Source organism: Apteryx rowi, unplaced genomic scaffold (assembly GCF_003343035.1).
Source record: "Apteryx rowi isolate R43461 unplaced genomic scaffold, aptRow1 scaffold_12, whole genome shotgun sequence".
Taxonomy (NCBI): Eukaryota; Metazoa; Chordata; class Aves; order Apterygiformes; family Apterygidae; genus Apteryx; species Apteryx rowi.
In genome coordinates, this window is record NW_020447419.1 from 389571 (window position 1) to 406539 (window position 16969).

At 42.6% G+C, this 16969-nt stretch overlaps 1 protein-coding gene across 7 annotated transcripts in view; it reads left to right on the forward strand.

The window, feature by feature from the left end:
- Window positions 1-16969, forward strand: part of AGAP1 (ArfGAP with GTPase domain, ankyrin repeat and PH domain 1) — a 386106-nt gene that overhangs the window by 291177 nt on the left and 77960 nt on the right. For all 7 annotated transcript variants that reach the window (XM_026087248.1, XM_026087283.1, XM_026087275.1 and 4 more), the window contains one exon: window positions 5904-6065. In XM_026087248.1, coding sequence (XP_025943033.1) covers window positions 5904-6065 — 162 coding nt within the window. The remainder of the gene's footprint in view (window positions 1-5903; window positions 6066-16969) is intronic.

The window sequence follows — 16969 nt, forward strand, 5'->3', positions numbered from 1 at the left end:
CTGCCGTGGCCTCGGGTGCTCGTACCTGCTTCTTGTCCCTCATTTTTTTCGCTTCCTTGATTGCTGTGTTGGTGCCTGCTGCTGCTCCACTGCATGTGCCTTGCCAGCAGCCCAAGCAAGGTGACCTGAATGCTCATCTCCAAGTGCTCTGCGCGGATGCTTTGGAGCTTGGGAGGCAAGTCAGTGGTGCCAGGTGCGCCGAAGAAGCACAGGCGAGATTTAAACTGAATTTCCTACTCTTTCCAAACCCAGGAGGGCTCTTGCAACGTCCTTACCAGGTACAAATGGAGTTGTCTTTGAGACGTGGTTGTGGAGTGCGTACAGCTTCCAAAAAATGAAGCTATAAAGAAATAAGAAGCGGGACATTTGTGGAAAGTTAAGTTTTACAAACGTCGTGTAATACCGAGAGAGGATGTCGAACTGAAGTGTTTCAAATGGCAAATACGGTGCAGTACAACAGTACAGCCCTTGAGACTTTTCTGAGAAGAGCTGTTTCTCTTCTTCATTTCATGTTCCATCTCGTACTGCTGGATTGCGGTTTTAGACAACATACGTCTTCCCTTCCGTTCCCTTCCCTTCATTCCTCCTATTAGTGTGTGTCATAACTGAAAGGAATTTCTCCTACGGCCGTAGCTACAAAATGCATCTAGGAGGGAGGCAAGCCTGGGACTTGCTTGGTACAATAAAAGCTGCGCTGGCTTGTTGGACGGTCTTTGCCTTATACCATGCTGTCATGCACTTCTGAGGAAAGATCACCACTGCTTAAACAGTTGAGTGTTTTTGTGGTTTTGTGTGTGGGTGGGTTTTTTTTAATATCCCATCTCTTTATAAGCTAGGGGTTTTGCTACCAAGTGTCATTCGTTGCTCCAGAGCGTGCAGTGAGCTGCTGCATATTTAAAAATGAGCCCAAAGAGCTTGCATCAATGTAAGCTTGCCCATACGTAGACTCCGAATTGACCCTTTTACTACTTTTTCAGGAATGAGAGCCTACTCTTTGTCCTACTGGTTTGCTTAGAAGCTTCTCTGTTCCCTGGTATCAGCTCGTCGGTATTTCAGGACCCTGCGGAGCTAGGAGCTCCCGTTTTGCCATTGCTCCGGGAAGGCTGCCGGCCATGCAGGTGCAATTCATGGTGGTCTCCTTAACGTCGCGTGTGGACACAGAGTTAGGCCGCCAGGACTCTTCTCGCGTCAGCTCTCAGCGTTAGCAGTGGCACTGGCCTCTTTGAGCTCTGGGGGAAGGGAGGAAGAGCAACCCTTTGCTGTCAGAGCGCACGTGCATTTATACGGTCAGCAGTAGTAGAGTCCTCCGGCCGAGAGGAGAAGACGTCTCGCGGCGGCGCCTTGCCGCGCGCGTCGTTTACAAATGTGGCACCGCGACTGCAGGCTGGCAGATGCGCCGGGCAGCGTAACTGGCTCCCTCGCTCCAAGGCAAGGAGCGAATTTTGTCCTTAATGCTATATAATGTAGACATCCACCCTGCAAATGATGACCATCATCAAGGCAAGCTGCCCGTGCCGTCCATCAAAAACCGCCAAGCTAATGATGGGCTGGGCAGATAATCGCGGGAGAGTTAATTGTAAGGTTCGATATGGCATCTTGTCAGCAGAGATAAGTTGTCACGTTTTCCACTTGAGCTGAAACTAAATGATTGTAAAATAAGTTATGAGTGTCCTTGGGCCTGTCTGCCAGAATGATGGCTAAGAATACATTCCTGGCCCATCAGTCTCAAGCAGCCTGCTTGATATTTATGCGAACTGAATGTTATTTTATTCCCCCTCTAGTCATGCTTGTCAGCTCCCCGAGTGAAAAGTGAAACTGCTTCTTTGACTCATACTTCAAGTATTGAAGCTCGGAGAGGCTGCAGATTGTTATTATTATTACCAGCATTATATATTTTTTTGGGTGTGCGTTGAACATTGATGCCCGATTGGGAAGAACTAATGGCTGACATTGAGCGTGCGGGATGGCTTCAAAACAGCCCATCGCGGGCCAGTGAAACGCGTCTTATGGCTTCCAGTGCCTCTGTCAAAGCTGGTTTAGATGTGGAGTAATGAGGCGCTTGCTTTTTTAATTTGGCGTGCCTTTTTCTTTCCCCTTTCTTTTTTTTCTTTTTTTTCCCCCCCTCTCCCCCCTTTATATTTAATAGTGTCGGCAGTGGTCGTCTGTTCTCCTGCGTGGTAATTGATACAAAATAAAATGCATTATTTGTATTCAGTCAGGAGGAGGAAATTGCATTCAGTGGGCTGAAGCCTGAACTCATTTACAGTTTGCCGAAGCCGGGCTTTCAGGAGCCCTCTTTTCAATTTGAAGAATACCTTGTCAGGCAAGAGAAGTAGTCGGAGATGGGAAAGCACGGCGCGTAAGCCTAGCACGTTCTGATTGCTCATATTTTAAACCGGGAGAACGTTAAATAACTCCCATCTTCAAAGGGTGGTCTCGGAAAGGGGAATATAGGGCATTAATACACTAACAATATAAGCTCGGCATCTGTTTAGCAGGGACGCGCGTTGCTTTGCCGGTCGCAGGGGAGGGAATACCTCCGACTCCTCGCTTCGGGGCAGCTTGACCCAAGGACGGCAGGTTATTGCCGGAAAAGGGCTGCGGATCAGGAGGATTTACCGTAGCAGGTTAATTCTTCAGGTCTCCGGCACGAGTAGGTGAACCTTACGTTTAGAAACCTCCTTGTTCTTCAGCGCTCATAAACGGATTTTGCTTGCCTAATTTAGAGGCCAGAAATTAGACGGAGCTGCAGGAAGCATACAGATTTACATGAGTATTTTTGAGAAGAAAGGGTTTTCAAGAATGCTTTTTCACTTATTACAGGGAGAGGTTACAGCTATAAGCAAGGTGGTTACTAAGAAGCCTCGGGTTTTGGAGGGATCTGAGCTTAGCTTACAAAAAGCTTACGAGGTTCTTCTAAAAACCATGTTCTGCACGTTTGTGTGTCAGTGTGGTGTCTTCAGCGTTTCACAGGTACCATTCAGTGCATCGTGACCGACGTCTGTGTTTCCGTCTGGCGGTGAACATGGCACTCGTACTTCAGCCTCATGGTTGGGAGCACCTGCAAACTTAGGCATGGCTCTCTCACACTCAAGTATTTGGAAATGCCCTTTTGAAAGACGTGGGGGGTGGTAGAGTTGGTGGTTCTTGGGTTTTTTTTCCCCCTCTTAAGTAAAACAGGATAATTCTTCCTAAAGTGAAAGCTGAGAATTAGAGGTCGGTCCATGCGCCGTGTTCCTCACGTTCTCTGGGGGAAGAAAGCGAAGCATTTTGCAAAATCACAGTGTATGTGAACAAGCCCTCCTGACCGGCGTCTCCTCGGAGATTTTTCCGTCATATTTATGAACTGAGATGTTCTGGTGGATTTTTTTGATTTAGCGAGGAAATAGAAATCAATGAGACACACTCATTGCCCCACATCTTGACTAGGGCACCCATTGCAAAACTTAGCACCCCTAGCAGGCACCTTTCTTGTAGTACCTGACTCTGCAGCTGGCTTCTCTTGAAAGGAGAATTTACATCTCCTTTCTCCAAAGCTTTTTTTTTGTTTTTTAATTAATGTTCTTAATGTAAGAAACATAGTCCTAAGTCCCAAACTGGAGGAAAATATTCAGGCCAAGCAGTGCTCAGCTTGCGTGCTTGGTCATGCCTCCGTATTGCTGTCGTCCTCTTCTGCATCTTCTCTTTTTTCAGAGTTAGGGAGCAAAAGATAGCAATGTCCCTTCTGCCAAAGGACAGCTGAATAGCAGTGTGGCTTCCAGACAGGATTTGTGTTCCCCTTCGTCTGGAGGGACAAAAAAAGCTTTGCAGAATGACTGCTTTGACTACTTCTGGTTCAAGTACTTAGATCTCTTATACAGATATACAGAAAATATGTCCTCATGCTTCCCTTTGTGGTTCAATCCTTTGTTACTGGGTTTGAAATAGCGGACACAGGGAAAAGAACCAAAGTCCTTAGTATAAAGTTTATGTTTAGAGTCTGATTTGGTCTTTATTGCCAGGTATTCAGCTGCGTAAGTTGTCCCCCACCAGTAACTTGCAGCACAACCATGCTTAGTGGGCAGTTAGTAAGTAAACGTTATTACAGAAAAACAGAATAAGTGGTGGTGTTGTGGTTTGTTTGTTTGTTTTTTAATAGGCATTTGTAAGGGGATTTAACTACTAGAATTAATCCGAAGCTACTTTTTAAATCGACTCTGATTTGGTGTTTTTCAAACAAAGGCACTAAATGGCTGAATTCGTCTTAACTGCGATCATGGTTTGGTATCTAATAAAGAAGTTTTGGAAACAGTTTCACTTTAAATGATACAAAGCAGTTTAAGTAAAGTTTAGGATGTTATGGTAAATAAAAAAAAAAGGGGAAAAAAAAAAGCTAGAAATGCATTTAGGACTAATTGTAGCCAGAAGATGGACTGAGATTAACCTAAAATTATATTACCAACCTTGGTGGAAAAATAGTGGTTTAAGGTTACTTGAGTATTTACTGCATAAAAAGACCCAGACTGAAGATGAGATTTCAGAAGTACGTCTTCCTTTACTAAATTTTTGCTAAATATTGCTATTCAATTTTTCATGACTTAGAGGGGAAAAAAAGAGAGAGAGAGAAAAGTTCTTGCAAAAGTTCAGTTTTTTATTGAGATTCTTATTAAGATATTGCGGGATTTATTTTTTTTTGAGATTTTTGAGTACTTAGAGGATGCTCAGGATCACAGTTCTGATGCATGTCAGCTAATGTACTTTTTAAAAACTTCTTTCCAGTTTTGTCCATACAGTTCAACAAAGAAACGAGGTTTGGTTGATCATTTATTAAAATACCCGATCCGTTTGCGTTCACCTCCACTTCTTTTTGTGACTGATATCAAGTAAACTGGCTGCGAATGTCTTCATCCGTTGAGCCCACTCTCCTTGCTCCCGGAAGGAAGACTTCCAGTGCAAATGCTTGTGTTGGCTCCCAATATGAAGTCGAAGGGATATAACAGAAATCTGTGTCGGTCTGCCTGCATGAAAAACCCTTGCTCATTGGAAAGCAAGTTTGACGTGGGCCATATCTTGGTCCAAAATAAAAAGAATTTTCTTTCGTACCACTCAAAGAGAAGACTTTTGCGCTTTCCCAGCCGTTACGTGGAACGGGGAATGGAACGTGGATCTCTACTGAAGAGAGCAAGAGGGGCAGCATAGACCCTGAATTTTGATGTGTTTGAGAGCACTATATAAAAACGACTGTCATTAGACCTTAAAAATGTTGCATGTTATGCTACCATAGCTAATGTAGTGGGAAACTACGTAATACACTGAAGGTGGCATGTTTTTCACCGGCTGCGTACACACAGTATTAGTTGTATCAGGCACAGGTGAGCTATACACATGAAAAAGAAAATTGCTTTCCCACCTTTATTGCCATTACCACCTTTTTTTAATGTGTGCCTGCATCTCTAGTATTAGCAAAAGGAGCTAGATAGCGCTCAGAGGACATTATGGTGACTCTGTTCCGTTATGTATTAAAATGTCCTGGTGTTATGTGAGTTAATTTGAGGATCAGTCAGGTCGGTGTAAGAAAGAGCGATTGGAAGCAATGAAGTGATTTCCCGGTGTTTTTTTGTCACTTCTGGCTGGCCTGCTTCTAAAATTGATGCAAAGAGTCCTGCTGGTTTGATGGGACTCCAATCGGACCTTGAGCCAAGTTTGCTTGTTAGTACCTTTCTGAAATAGTAATGGATGTTTTTAGGAGGTTGTCCTGTAGCCATTGGAAGCCAATGAGCTCAAAAGGTTAGTTGCTAGCACATAATAAAAGGTATTATCTTGTCGATTTTGGCTGGCTTCTAGCAATCGTTAATTTAAACTATGCAGTAATCTTATTTTTTCCTGCTTTCCCCCCCCCCCCCCCATTTCTCTCCATACTGCAGATACTGGGTTAGGAGATTCGGTGTGTTCGAGCCCGAGTATATCCAGTACAACCAGCCCCAAACTCGATCCACCTCCTTCGCCGCACGCCAACAGAAAGAAACATCGCAGGAAGAAAAGCACTAGTAATTTCAAAGCTGATGGTATCTCGGGCACAGCTGAAGGTAAGCTTGCTTTATGGAGGAAGTCTGAATTTTGAAAAGATTTTGTCCTGGTTCCAAAAAGCATTTCAGAGTACAACTCAACTACGTTGTTGGCTTTGCACGGAAAAGGTAAACAAAATTGTACTTAAGCGTAGAGGAATTAAAGGCACTGATCTTTTAATGATGGAGCTGAGTGACCTGTGGCATCATGTGACTGTGACTTCTTAAACATTTTTGAAGCAAAATTTTTCTTTTAGAAGTGTCCCCAAGCTAATACGGAGCATCATTAGTAGTAAAGGTAAGGTACAGGCATGCTTGAAAGGTTAAAAAGAAAAAAAAGTCCAGGTCCACTCAGTAGCCCGTACATCATGCTAGAACTTGTATTTTTTTTTTCAGTCTTGTTAAATCTTGTGTTATCTCTTCCACTTAGGCTCATTCTGTGCTCTAGAATCATCAATGCTCTGATGCCTGTTATAGCTTGAATATTCAGCTGCTCGTGGAAAGGTGGTGTTATTTGAGGATAAAAAGAAAAGGGGAGAGTTTAAATGTTTGGGTTCCTTTTTAAGAGCCAGAAAGCAAAAGCCGAAAAGAACTTCTTTCTTCCCTTGGTTTAGCTTACTATTTCCACCACTGCTATAGCTGTTCAATGCCCTTCTGAAGGGGTAACAATGTATACAGTAGCCAGATATGATATAAAACATGCTTGTATCTTTAGAAAAGGAGAATAGAAACATGCTAGGATTCAACCAAAAGAGCTCCAGAAAAAAAGATGAACAAGGGTAGTTGGAAAGCTCAGAAACTAGGGAGTCAACATATAAGGAAAGATGAAAAAAGGAGACAATGGAATAACATTGTTAGAAAAGGGGAGTGTTAAGTAAGAAAAAGATGTGGTTGTAAGCACTGGCGAGTGAAAACAGCTAATTCAGTATCAAAGAGCATTGGAACGAGTTCTGAAAAAAAGGATGACAATTGCAGGCAGCTGAAGAGACATTAAAAATAGACGTGATAATAGTATACAACTGAGAAGGGGCATGTTAACTACTACTTAGTCATCCTTATTTTCCATTTATTTAATTTCTCAATTGCACTTCTATCGCATACGGAATTTATTTCCTCAGCTATCTATACAAATCTCGGGGGTTTTTTTGGAAAAAAAAAAATTAGCTTTTTTTCCATAATAGCTCCTGTTGCGTTCTCTTTCCAGTCATTTAGCTACCTTCACTGTTAGTTCCCCCTAGTTTATGGCCTGCAGCCAAGTTTTATTTTAACCTTTCGTTTTTAATTTGCCTCCCCCCCCCCCCAATCCCTTTTACACCTCTTATTTTCATACCTCAACGGCAAGTTACAGAGGGGATTTTTCACAGTGCTCACCGTTGGCCCGGGACTATTTTGTTGAAGTCAATGTGAATCGAGACCAGCTGGATATTAAGAGCCTTTGAAAAAAATCTCTTTCTAATTAGTTAATACATGTATGTTTTCTTTCGCCTGGTGAGATTATTTTCACAAGTTGCTGGAGCTAGAGCCTGTGTGGTCCTGGTCTGCAAGCACAGACTTTTGAACCACAGCAAGCAACCAGCGATTTGCAGTTGTGGTGCATCTTGCTCTGAAATCCCTATTCTGACGGGAGCGGGTGGTACGCGGCTCCTTTCTTCTCCTCGATCTCTCCTGCTCTCCTCCTTGTGCGATGCTGCCAGCTTCTTAACATGCCAGCCTGAAAGCCTTTGGCAGTAACTTTCCACAACTGTCCCCACTTCTTGTAAATTAAATAAAAGCTGCTTTCAGAAGGGCAAGAAATGAATGGCAAGCAGCACCAAGTGATGCAGTAAAAGTCTTCGCAGGGGACCTTAAAAGTAGCAGAGAGCACAGATGTCTGTATTCAGTCTTCGTAGCCCTACGTTAGCTTTCTTTGACGGACCTGCCTCTTCTTCCATGTCTTGAGATGGTCATCCTTTTCTGGTTTGGGGCTCACAGTTGCACGTGAGAAGGTGCTAGTGATGGTAGATCCCCCTGAAGTACTTCTTGTGAAAGCTAACAACATGGAGGATTGCTTTTTTCAAATTCTAGCACGTGGGCGCTTATAAACTTCCGTTGCATCCGTTTGCCTTTATTTTCTGGTGTTCAGGTTGGTGCAGTCCAAAGCTATGTTTGATGGACCTTGTGGTACACCAGACTGGTACTGTGCACCTCTCTGAGCTTGCCGTGGTGCTCGCTGATGGGAGTAACTCGAGTCCTGGGACAGCCGATGTCATGAGCCAGTCTGCTGCTAGTGGGCAGTGTGTCTGAGATGCTCTGGGTTGTTCAGCATTTTTCTCAGAGTTGTAGGATGTAGCGTTTTTGAGTCTGTCTTGTGTTTTAAGTAGTTTCCAGTTCAGTTTTCAATTCCAGTTCTCGGAAAAAGACTAATTTCTCTATTCTCCAGTGCTCATTCTAGAAATCTGTCCAGTGACCTAAATAAGGTTCTTTTGGTGTGTGGGTTTCTTTTTTTCCCCCCTCCCTTTTTTCATCCTTGCAATAGGCATAGATTTAAAGCCTCAGACAGAAGCGTTTGCCTGGATTACTGCAATTCTGCAGACTGCAAATCTGGGTTGCGCAGTAAAAGGTTAGATGTTCTGGGAGATGCTTGCTTAGCCTTAGCAACTTTGATCAAGTATTTGAGATACTGCAGGTGGCTTGGGGAAAACAGGGTACAGAAGGCTGAATTATGGAGGAACGGTAGCTTGCTTCCTTCCTTCTGGAAATCCTGAGCTCACTGTGAATAGGAGGATTCTCCAGTAGTAGGTATTTTCAGGCAATTAAAATGGATCAGTTAAATGGTTTGGGTAGTTCTAGATTTGAAGTTGCCTCTGCTGGGGTCCAGGCACATTTCAAGTGTCAGCTTTCAATTAGAAATTCTGCGTTCCTGTATTTTTGTCTATAGCAAAGTTTAGGTGTTTTCTGAGATTTAAATCTGGTCTTCAGCAAACTCTCCAGCATTCCTACTGCACTTTTCAGTCTTTTCTCTCCTTGTGTGTGCCTGCTTTGATCGCTGACCTCTGCCCAAGTGTTCAGATATCACGGCGATGGACAGTGGTGAGCCCAGAGTGACGGTAGTCACTAACTCCAAGCACTGATGCTCGTGTCTTTTATGGCCTTCCGTAAAGGTCACGCTGATCCTTGTTTCTCCCCGCTATCTGCACATTCACAGCCCTCTCTTTCAGGGGTTGCATCTCTTTCATCTCACTCCGTTTATCTTTCTACTTGTTTTCCAAGACAATGGTCGCAGCAACAAAAATACTGTGGCAACGGTGCTGCAGCTGGTGAAAATTAAAATGCAATTCCTGTTTTGGAAAGCCACATTCTGTTGAAATTTCTCCAAGTGCGATGAAACCCAGAGAGAAGTTTTTTCGTTCTTATCTGTACAGAACTCGTCACTGAAAAATCTCTGTGTTTTTGAGGCTATCAGCAGGAGTTTGTGCATTAGGCAAGGTGCCAGCAACCAGCAGTGTTTTTCCCACCATGCTATCTAAACTCGCTCCGAGCAGGATTATACAGTGCAGCGTTTCAAAGAGGAATAGCTGCTCAGAGCCTGGGCTGTTTTAGTGCCCTTGTGCCACCACCGCACTTGGAGGAACTGCTGGTGACAATGGGCAGGTTTTTCAGCTTGAAAACAAGTGGAAGAATTAAAAGCCTTCCTGTAAATACTCTTCACAGAAAGGTCTTTCCCACTGGTTATTTTTCTTACTCTCCTTAGACAGGAACTGTTTTCTAAAACTTCACGGCTATGGCAGCTCGGACCTGCCTACCTTCAATGCGTCGCTGAGATTTTAAGAGCTATAGAAAGCGCGAGGTACAGCCATCTTTCCTTCAGCATCAAACCTCGATCATGGGCGCTTTGCAACCGTTTCCTTGGCGGAGAGCTCTGAGCAACGGGGCCGAAGTCGCTGTTTCTTTTGGGGTCACTCTGCCTATGTCCAGGCAGATCTGTTCCTTCACCGTCGGCACAGCGTGAGCGAGCTTGCAGCGAAGCAAACCCAGCTCTCCGTTCCCAGGTGCGCAGATGTATCCCGAGAAAGACGACTCGTCAGTAGAGCAATAAACATGATTAGCGGCTCAGGAGAACTTTCCAAACTCTGTGTTTTCTCTGCAAAGCCGTGTGCTCCGTTCTTCTTCATTGCTGGTTTCTAAAGAGCTTTTGAAGGACGAGGATCCTTTTATGTTTCTTTAGACCTGTGTTCTTAACACAAAGATATTTTGTTCTCTGCTTCTTGTAGAAGTGATTGCCTTTCCCTGTGCTTTTTTGACCTGTGCAGTCTAGCCCCAACTCTAGGTATGTGCTTTCCAGCTGGTAGATTAGGGTGAACCCCAATTTACTGATAAACTGCAAATTTTTTTTCCCAGAGTGAACAAAAGTTTGTATTTTAAAAGCTTATGTTCTTCACAACCATGTTCAATATCGCTGAAATCATTCTTTTCTTCTGGGTCTCAGGAAGCATTAAAGATGAGATATAGTTAAGTTTGAAATGCCTGGCCTTTGGAAATATGCATATTTGGTTTTTTTGTGGGTGAAAAACAGGCTTTAGTCTTGACTTCTCTTCTCTACTCTTAGCAATAAGCAAAAATTTCACTGCTTTCATCCTGTTTCTCAGTTGAGTGGGGACTTGAGTCCAGAAGGATAGGAAAATAGAGTGATAAAAAGCCAAGGGAAGTGCCAGCATATTCACAAGACTTCTTGGCCCCTTTCGACCCCTCCAAAACCCGAATGGCAAAGCAAAGAAGTGGGAAATAGGGAAACGCAGTCCTTAGCATTGGTCGTTGTAATCCATATAATAGCTAAAAATTTGACATTTCGTGTAAATTGAAAGCCATACGGAAGCTAACTGAACACGCAGTATGTGATGCATGAAAAAAATTCTGTATGTTTTGCCTGCAGCTTCTCACCCTAAGTTTTCCTTGGTCTAATTCCTCAAGCTTTCCCATCATCTCATGCTGGTACTACGTGTTGAAATGATATAAATGTGCTTGGCTCTGTACAGAGCACAGTGCATAGGCTTGTCCTGACAATTTGAACATGTTTTCCTTTGGTGCAAAGTTCTAGTAAGTGTGCTTTGGCCTATTTGAATTTAAAATATATATATTAATATATATTATATATATATATTATATATATATATAATTTATATGTGTGTGTGTGTGTATCTCTAACTATGCATACTAAGAACTTTGGGAATTTTGGAAATTCAGTGGAAAAACAACCCTCTGAAACTTCTCCCATGAAACAGATGAAAAGAGTAAGGTGAAAACAATAAGCTGTAATGTTTGTGGGAGAGCAGATCCTTCATTTGACAGGAGGACATTGCTAATGCTAATACTTACTTTTGTTTATAGTGTGCTGAATGAAGCTTTGTTGCGAAGGAATATGTTCTTGGTGCGTTTTTTGTGGCTTTTTGTGATATGGAAGAAACCTACCTCCTGACATTGTCAGAGGACAGCATGTTCAGACACCTTTTCAGCACAAAAAGTCACAGCGTCTCACTCCCTTTTCTCTAGAAGGAAGATGTGAAATATAATATCTTGACCTGCAGTTGCACAAGGGCAAAACTACTCACCTATTATAGAATCTGTAACCTTTGCAATCAAATCTGTTAGATGCCAAGGTCCTGTATAGGCTGCGTTGCTTAAAGTCATGCAGAGAGCTAAGTTGTGGGCAAAACTTTTTCAGCTAAAAGCTGCTCTTGGTTTTTTACAGGGCAATTATACTACTGAGGTTGTACAGGCAAATAAACATTGTCCACACATGGGGACTCCACAGAGTTATTCCTGGTAATCTTTTCACGCTAATTATTTCACCAAGTTCCTTTAAATTAAATATCAATAATTGCAACCTGCTGTGTAATAGGAGTAGATATGGAGGCATTCTTGGGAAAGTGTTCTTTATTTTGGTAAGACAGCTGCTTTTTTGCTTTTTTTTTTTTTCTTTTTGGTAGTTGTATAGCAATATTGAGATGGGTGAATCAGGTGCAAATGAAATAAAGCCTGGGAGTACTGCATGGGAAGATTTCTCATCCCCCTTCACCGTAAATTCTCCTGTGGCCTATGTGTAGTCTTACCACAGCTTATTTAGACTTTTTAAATAAAGTAGTTTACGATTTAAAAACTCGGTAGCAACCTAGCGAGTCCATCTAGCTGCGTGATGAGCGTGCAGCCCATCCCAGCGCACATCCGCGTGCTGAGCCGGGGCGCTGCGATGGTCAGTTGGAGTGGGCTCCTTACTGCGTGTTAAAAACAATAACCCAAAGTTCAGTCTGGGAATAAATTAATAGGGGAAAGCAGTTATTCCGTAGCTGTTTCCATGCGCAAGATGTTTTTGTAGTTATACGCTCCTTAAAGTGGTGAGTGATGTCTTAATAACCGCTACCCCTCTCAAAAAGAGCAGAACTACGTCTATACGAGCGGAGGGTGTTTCAGGGCTGGTACCTAGTATTTATACGCATCTTGGGTGGACAGTTTAGTGAGAGCAGTACTTGTTTCTATTTCTGGACTCGTAAGTGCCAGAAAGCAAATGTTCCACAGTTTTCAAAAATAAAGCTGTTCTGCAGTGTTTCAAGTGAGATTGATACAAAAATAGTGGTTTGACTGCCAGGCTGAATAAAGAAAAACAGTTATTTGGAGCTGGAAAGATTTGCTTTATAAGCGCATAGCTAGGAGATTAAAAACAATTAGCTTTGCAATTCATTTAGGGATACCACTGAATTCTGTTCGTGAACAATTTATTGTTCTTAGTGTCATTTGTATATTCTTACGCATGAAGCATTTTTCCGAAATTTCAACAAGTAACATTTTGCTAAGTTTCATGCTGCGCACAAAAGACCAAATGCTGCTTTGCTAAACCTCACTACATCTGGAGTTTAGGGAGCTTGCGTAAGTGGATGGTTTTAGGAGTGCGGTTTGATATGTGTTTGCTTGCTTGTTCTGTGGATTATTTTGGAACAGTGCTAGATCTTTTCTGATCCAGCAGTTCTGTGCTGAAGCTACTTTGCAGGTGTCACTTCTTAAAATAGAAAAACAAAATTTCAGTTGGCATTAAAAAAGAAACAAAAAGGAGCAAAAAATCCAACCGCATTTTCCTTCTCTGTCTGCATAGGAATTTAAGCAATGTCAACAGGATTTGACCATATTTATAGTCTATAATGCCAACGGCTTGTTTTCATTTAAATGTACGGCAGCATCTCGGAGGTTGCCATCTATTCAGTGTCAGAACAGTCTTTCGTTGTAATTCCACTGATCATCACCAAATTCATTCGCTGCCAGGGAGGAGATACAATAACTGGATGATTGCCGTACACCTGAGAAACAGGAGGGCAGAAATTAATAAAATCTAGACCGAATCTTCAGAAGACTTGCTTTCAACCAAGGCATAAAGGTCACTTGTTGGGAAACCTTCAGCCTTAGTTGTCACAGCCTATCTGACATGAAAGGGTTGCTGCTGAAAGACATTTATGTTGATGCTGAGGAGTGAAAGACAAGGGAGGCGAAGCTCATCTATTGTTTTAACCTACTTCATTGCAGGCTAAACAAGTTGAAAGATTCCTTCTTCTCTTTAAAAGTACCGTTAACTCAGGGTCAGAAGAGGTTGCACGTTCCGCCTTCCTGGTTGGAAGGAAAAGTGTCGCAGCGGTGGTCAACAGAAAAGAGGATTTGGGAAAGGATGAGTCCCAGTATGAATTGGTGGTGTTTGTGTACACTAGCGCATCTGGACATCTAGAAAAAGATAATGCGTATTTTTTCCTACATCTGTCTGAAAGGTGGTGCCACTCTTAGTACACTAGGAACTTTGCTATGTTTTAATTACAGAACTGCATGCTGTTTATCCTCAGTACAGTTGCTGTGCTGTGATTTGGCCTGGTCTCTTTGGAAAAGGAGAAAGTTCTAAGTAGCCTTATAATTAAATGAAAACAAGTTGCACCGTAGAGCTTTACTGATTTCAGGTAATTCGAGTCCTTAGAACTATTGTGTCAGCCTGAGACAGGGACCCTGATAAGAAAGAGAGTTCCTAATGTTCTCAAGATTATGTTTACAAGATCCTAAGATGTATTTTTAAGATATTAATATTGCCTGGAGAAGTTGCTTCCATTGCATTACTTAAGCTGCAGTGTTTACTTTAAAAGATCCTTGCCAGTTTTCCATGGTGTAAAACAGTATAATTTCATTATGAATCTAAATACTTAAATTAAAATGCCTTAAAAAAAACAGGATGATTATGCATTATAAAGCTATAGTAAATATAAAGAATAAAATAATATCTGGTGAGGGTTTCACAAGTATGGAAGCCTTACACATAAAGTGAAGGTTCATGCATGCTGTCAGTATGGTTTTCCCTTTGTGTTTTCTTATCTCCCCAGAAGCTTTCAGCAAGTTCATTCTGTTAAATACAACCTAGTTCTTCTTTTCACAGCATAACTGAAGTCTCGGTAAAGTCAAGGTGTTGCAATTTAGATGAATAGACTGTTTTGGTGTGAAAGGGAACTGTTCTCGAACCAAGACCTAATTGGTGAATGGCACCTTGTCTTCAGTTTTGTCTTTTGTATTTTGCCTCGTCACCTTGTTGGAATTGAGAAACAGAGACGTGTTGGGGGGAAGCTGCTTTTAAAGAACAAGCGCTAAGTAATTCCATTCGCAAGACCTTAAGGTCTGGACACGACCCTGTACAATGTGCTCTAGGTGACCCCACTTGAGCAGGGGGGTTGTACTAGATGATCTCCTGAGGTCCCTTCCAACCTCAACCTATGAATCTGTGATTTAAGCAGCTAAAACAAACTAATCTTACTGATTAGACAAATGTGAAGAAGAAAAACCCATGAAGGTGTCTTAAAACCAAGAGTACAACCTCTGGCTCAGGAAGTCCCCAAACCAAGGACTGTTCTGGGAGAAGTGCTAGGACGCACACTGTTGTAGCTATTGCTCTTCTGCTTTTCCCTAGGCGTCTCCTACTAGTCGCTGATGAAAACGTACCAGGCTAGATGGACCTCTTACTCTGACCTGTTGTGGCTGTTCATAAGATCTGCATCTCTACAGACTGCTTCGTAATTTGTAATTTGCAATTTACTGTTTGCCTTAGACAGCACAGGGCAGCTTTGAGAGGAGGGTTGATTGGATGCCAGTTGATTACAGGCTTGCTTTTTTTCTTCATAATGCATAAAGTGAGACTAATGACAATGTCTTGATTATGGAGGTTTCCCACATATATATCAAGCCTGGAATTCAAGGGGGAATGTGTCAATAGGTCTGATCTAGCCCTGGATTTATAAAACATGCTCTTGGCATTATGCTAAAAAGAGCTCATAATCAAGAGGTACGCACAGAACAGAGTCTAGAATTAACAAGTTAGTCATTTGTCTGTTGCAGAACTCTACATTTTAGTCAATTATGGGTAAGTCCCAAAGAATCTGTGCTGCTACTCAGTGCGTTCTTAGGTTAAGAGCAGGTCTGAATGTAAACTGTCCCAAAATAGCCATGTGCGTTCAGCCTCCTGGCTCCAGGTGTGAAGAACCTCAATGGGCGATGAGGCCACATTGGCCTTTAAATCCAGATGAAACTAAGCGACAGTCTTTCCTGAATGCACGGGTCAGTCTGTCGTCTAAATAAAGGTATTCCAGGCACGTCATCTAGCAAGACAGAAGCAGCAAGTCTCATTTGACAGATGTTGTGGATTAGGTGTACCTAATGCTTACAGGGAAGTGAGAGTGAAGATGATGTTTCCAAGCCTGCGTACACACAATTTACTCGGCATCGACAGTCTGACACTTTCTATCTGTACCTTTCTCATAGGCGTTACAGGTTTGGGGGACTTGATAGTTTTATTGCACACAGATAGACTCTTAAGGCTTTGACAGCTGCAGCTAAATGCTGCCTCCTCCGTTCTTTTAACACGAGTGGGATTTTTTGCAGCTTTCTCTTAGACTTTAGGATTCAATAACAACCTTCAGAACAAAACCCTTTTTGCCTTCTCATTTGGGTTCTTTGCCAAAATGTTGGTGTAAAAGATAAAGCAAGCCCAAGCCGAAACTGAGGAAGGTGACTCTGCATCTAAATAATGTTACTAAGTTGTTGAACATGCAGTGTTGAACACTTCACGCAGTGGTTTTTGAAGGGTAGGTTGGAGCGAGCTGAACCTGATGTTTCAGCCTTCTCTGGACCACAAGTAAATTTGTATGTTGATGAGCGCTGTGCACCTCTGGTTATCACATAGTGATGGAGATATTTTAGTAGAGAACAACATGCTGTGAAAGGTAGAGCTTGAACTTCTCCTCTTGCCCTGCGGAGGAGTCTCTGAACAGTACATGTTTGGAAGTGCAGCAAACTCCTGTAAGAGGGTGGAGGTTTTGATGATAAAGTGGTGGTGAGAGCCATGATACAGAGTTTACCGTTCCACTGTTGCTCTGATATTTTGTCTCATGTTTAATTTCAGAGATGTATCTATAATTTGATTCTTGAGTTTGAGTTGAATTTTGATGAATGTTTACATGTGTTAAGCCTCTGGGTCAAAACGTGTTGCGTTATCATACGCCGTTCCAAGGGCTGTTCTTTCTATTTATTGCAGGTATGGGCAAAAAAAAAGGCAAAATGACTGGGGAAGGGGCTGCCCTTAACTATGCTGACTCTCGCTTCCCCTGTAAGCGGTGGGTTCACGTCCAGTCATACCAGCCTTATCCATTTGAAAACTGCGACGCCGGAGCAATTCCAGTTTTGATGCTCTGCGGCATTGATGTCAGGGAGGCATTTACAAGACAGCCCCAAGCAGCAGTGTAGACTCCTTCTATTTCAAACTCCCCAGCAGTCACTCATTGCCAACCTGTGTTGTTGTCCCAAGTTTTAATCAAATCTATGCCCTAAATTGGCTCTCAAATTCAGGGAGGAAATGTGTCTTTCTCTCTGAACTCTACTGCAGA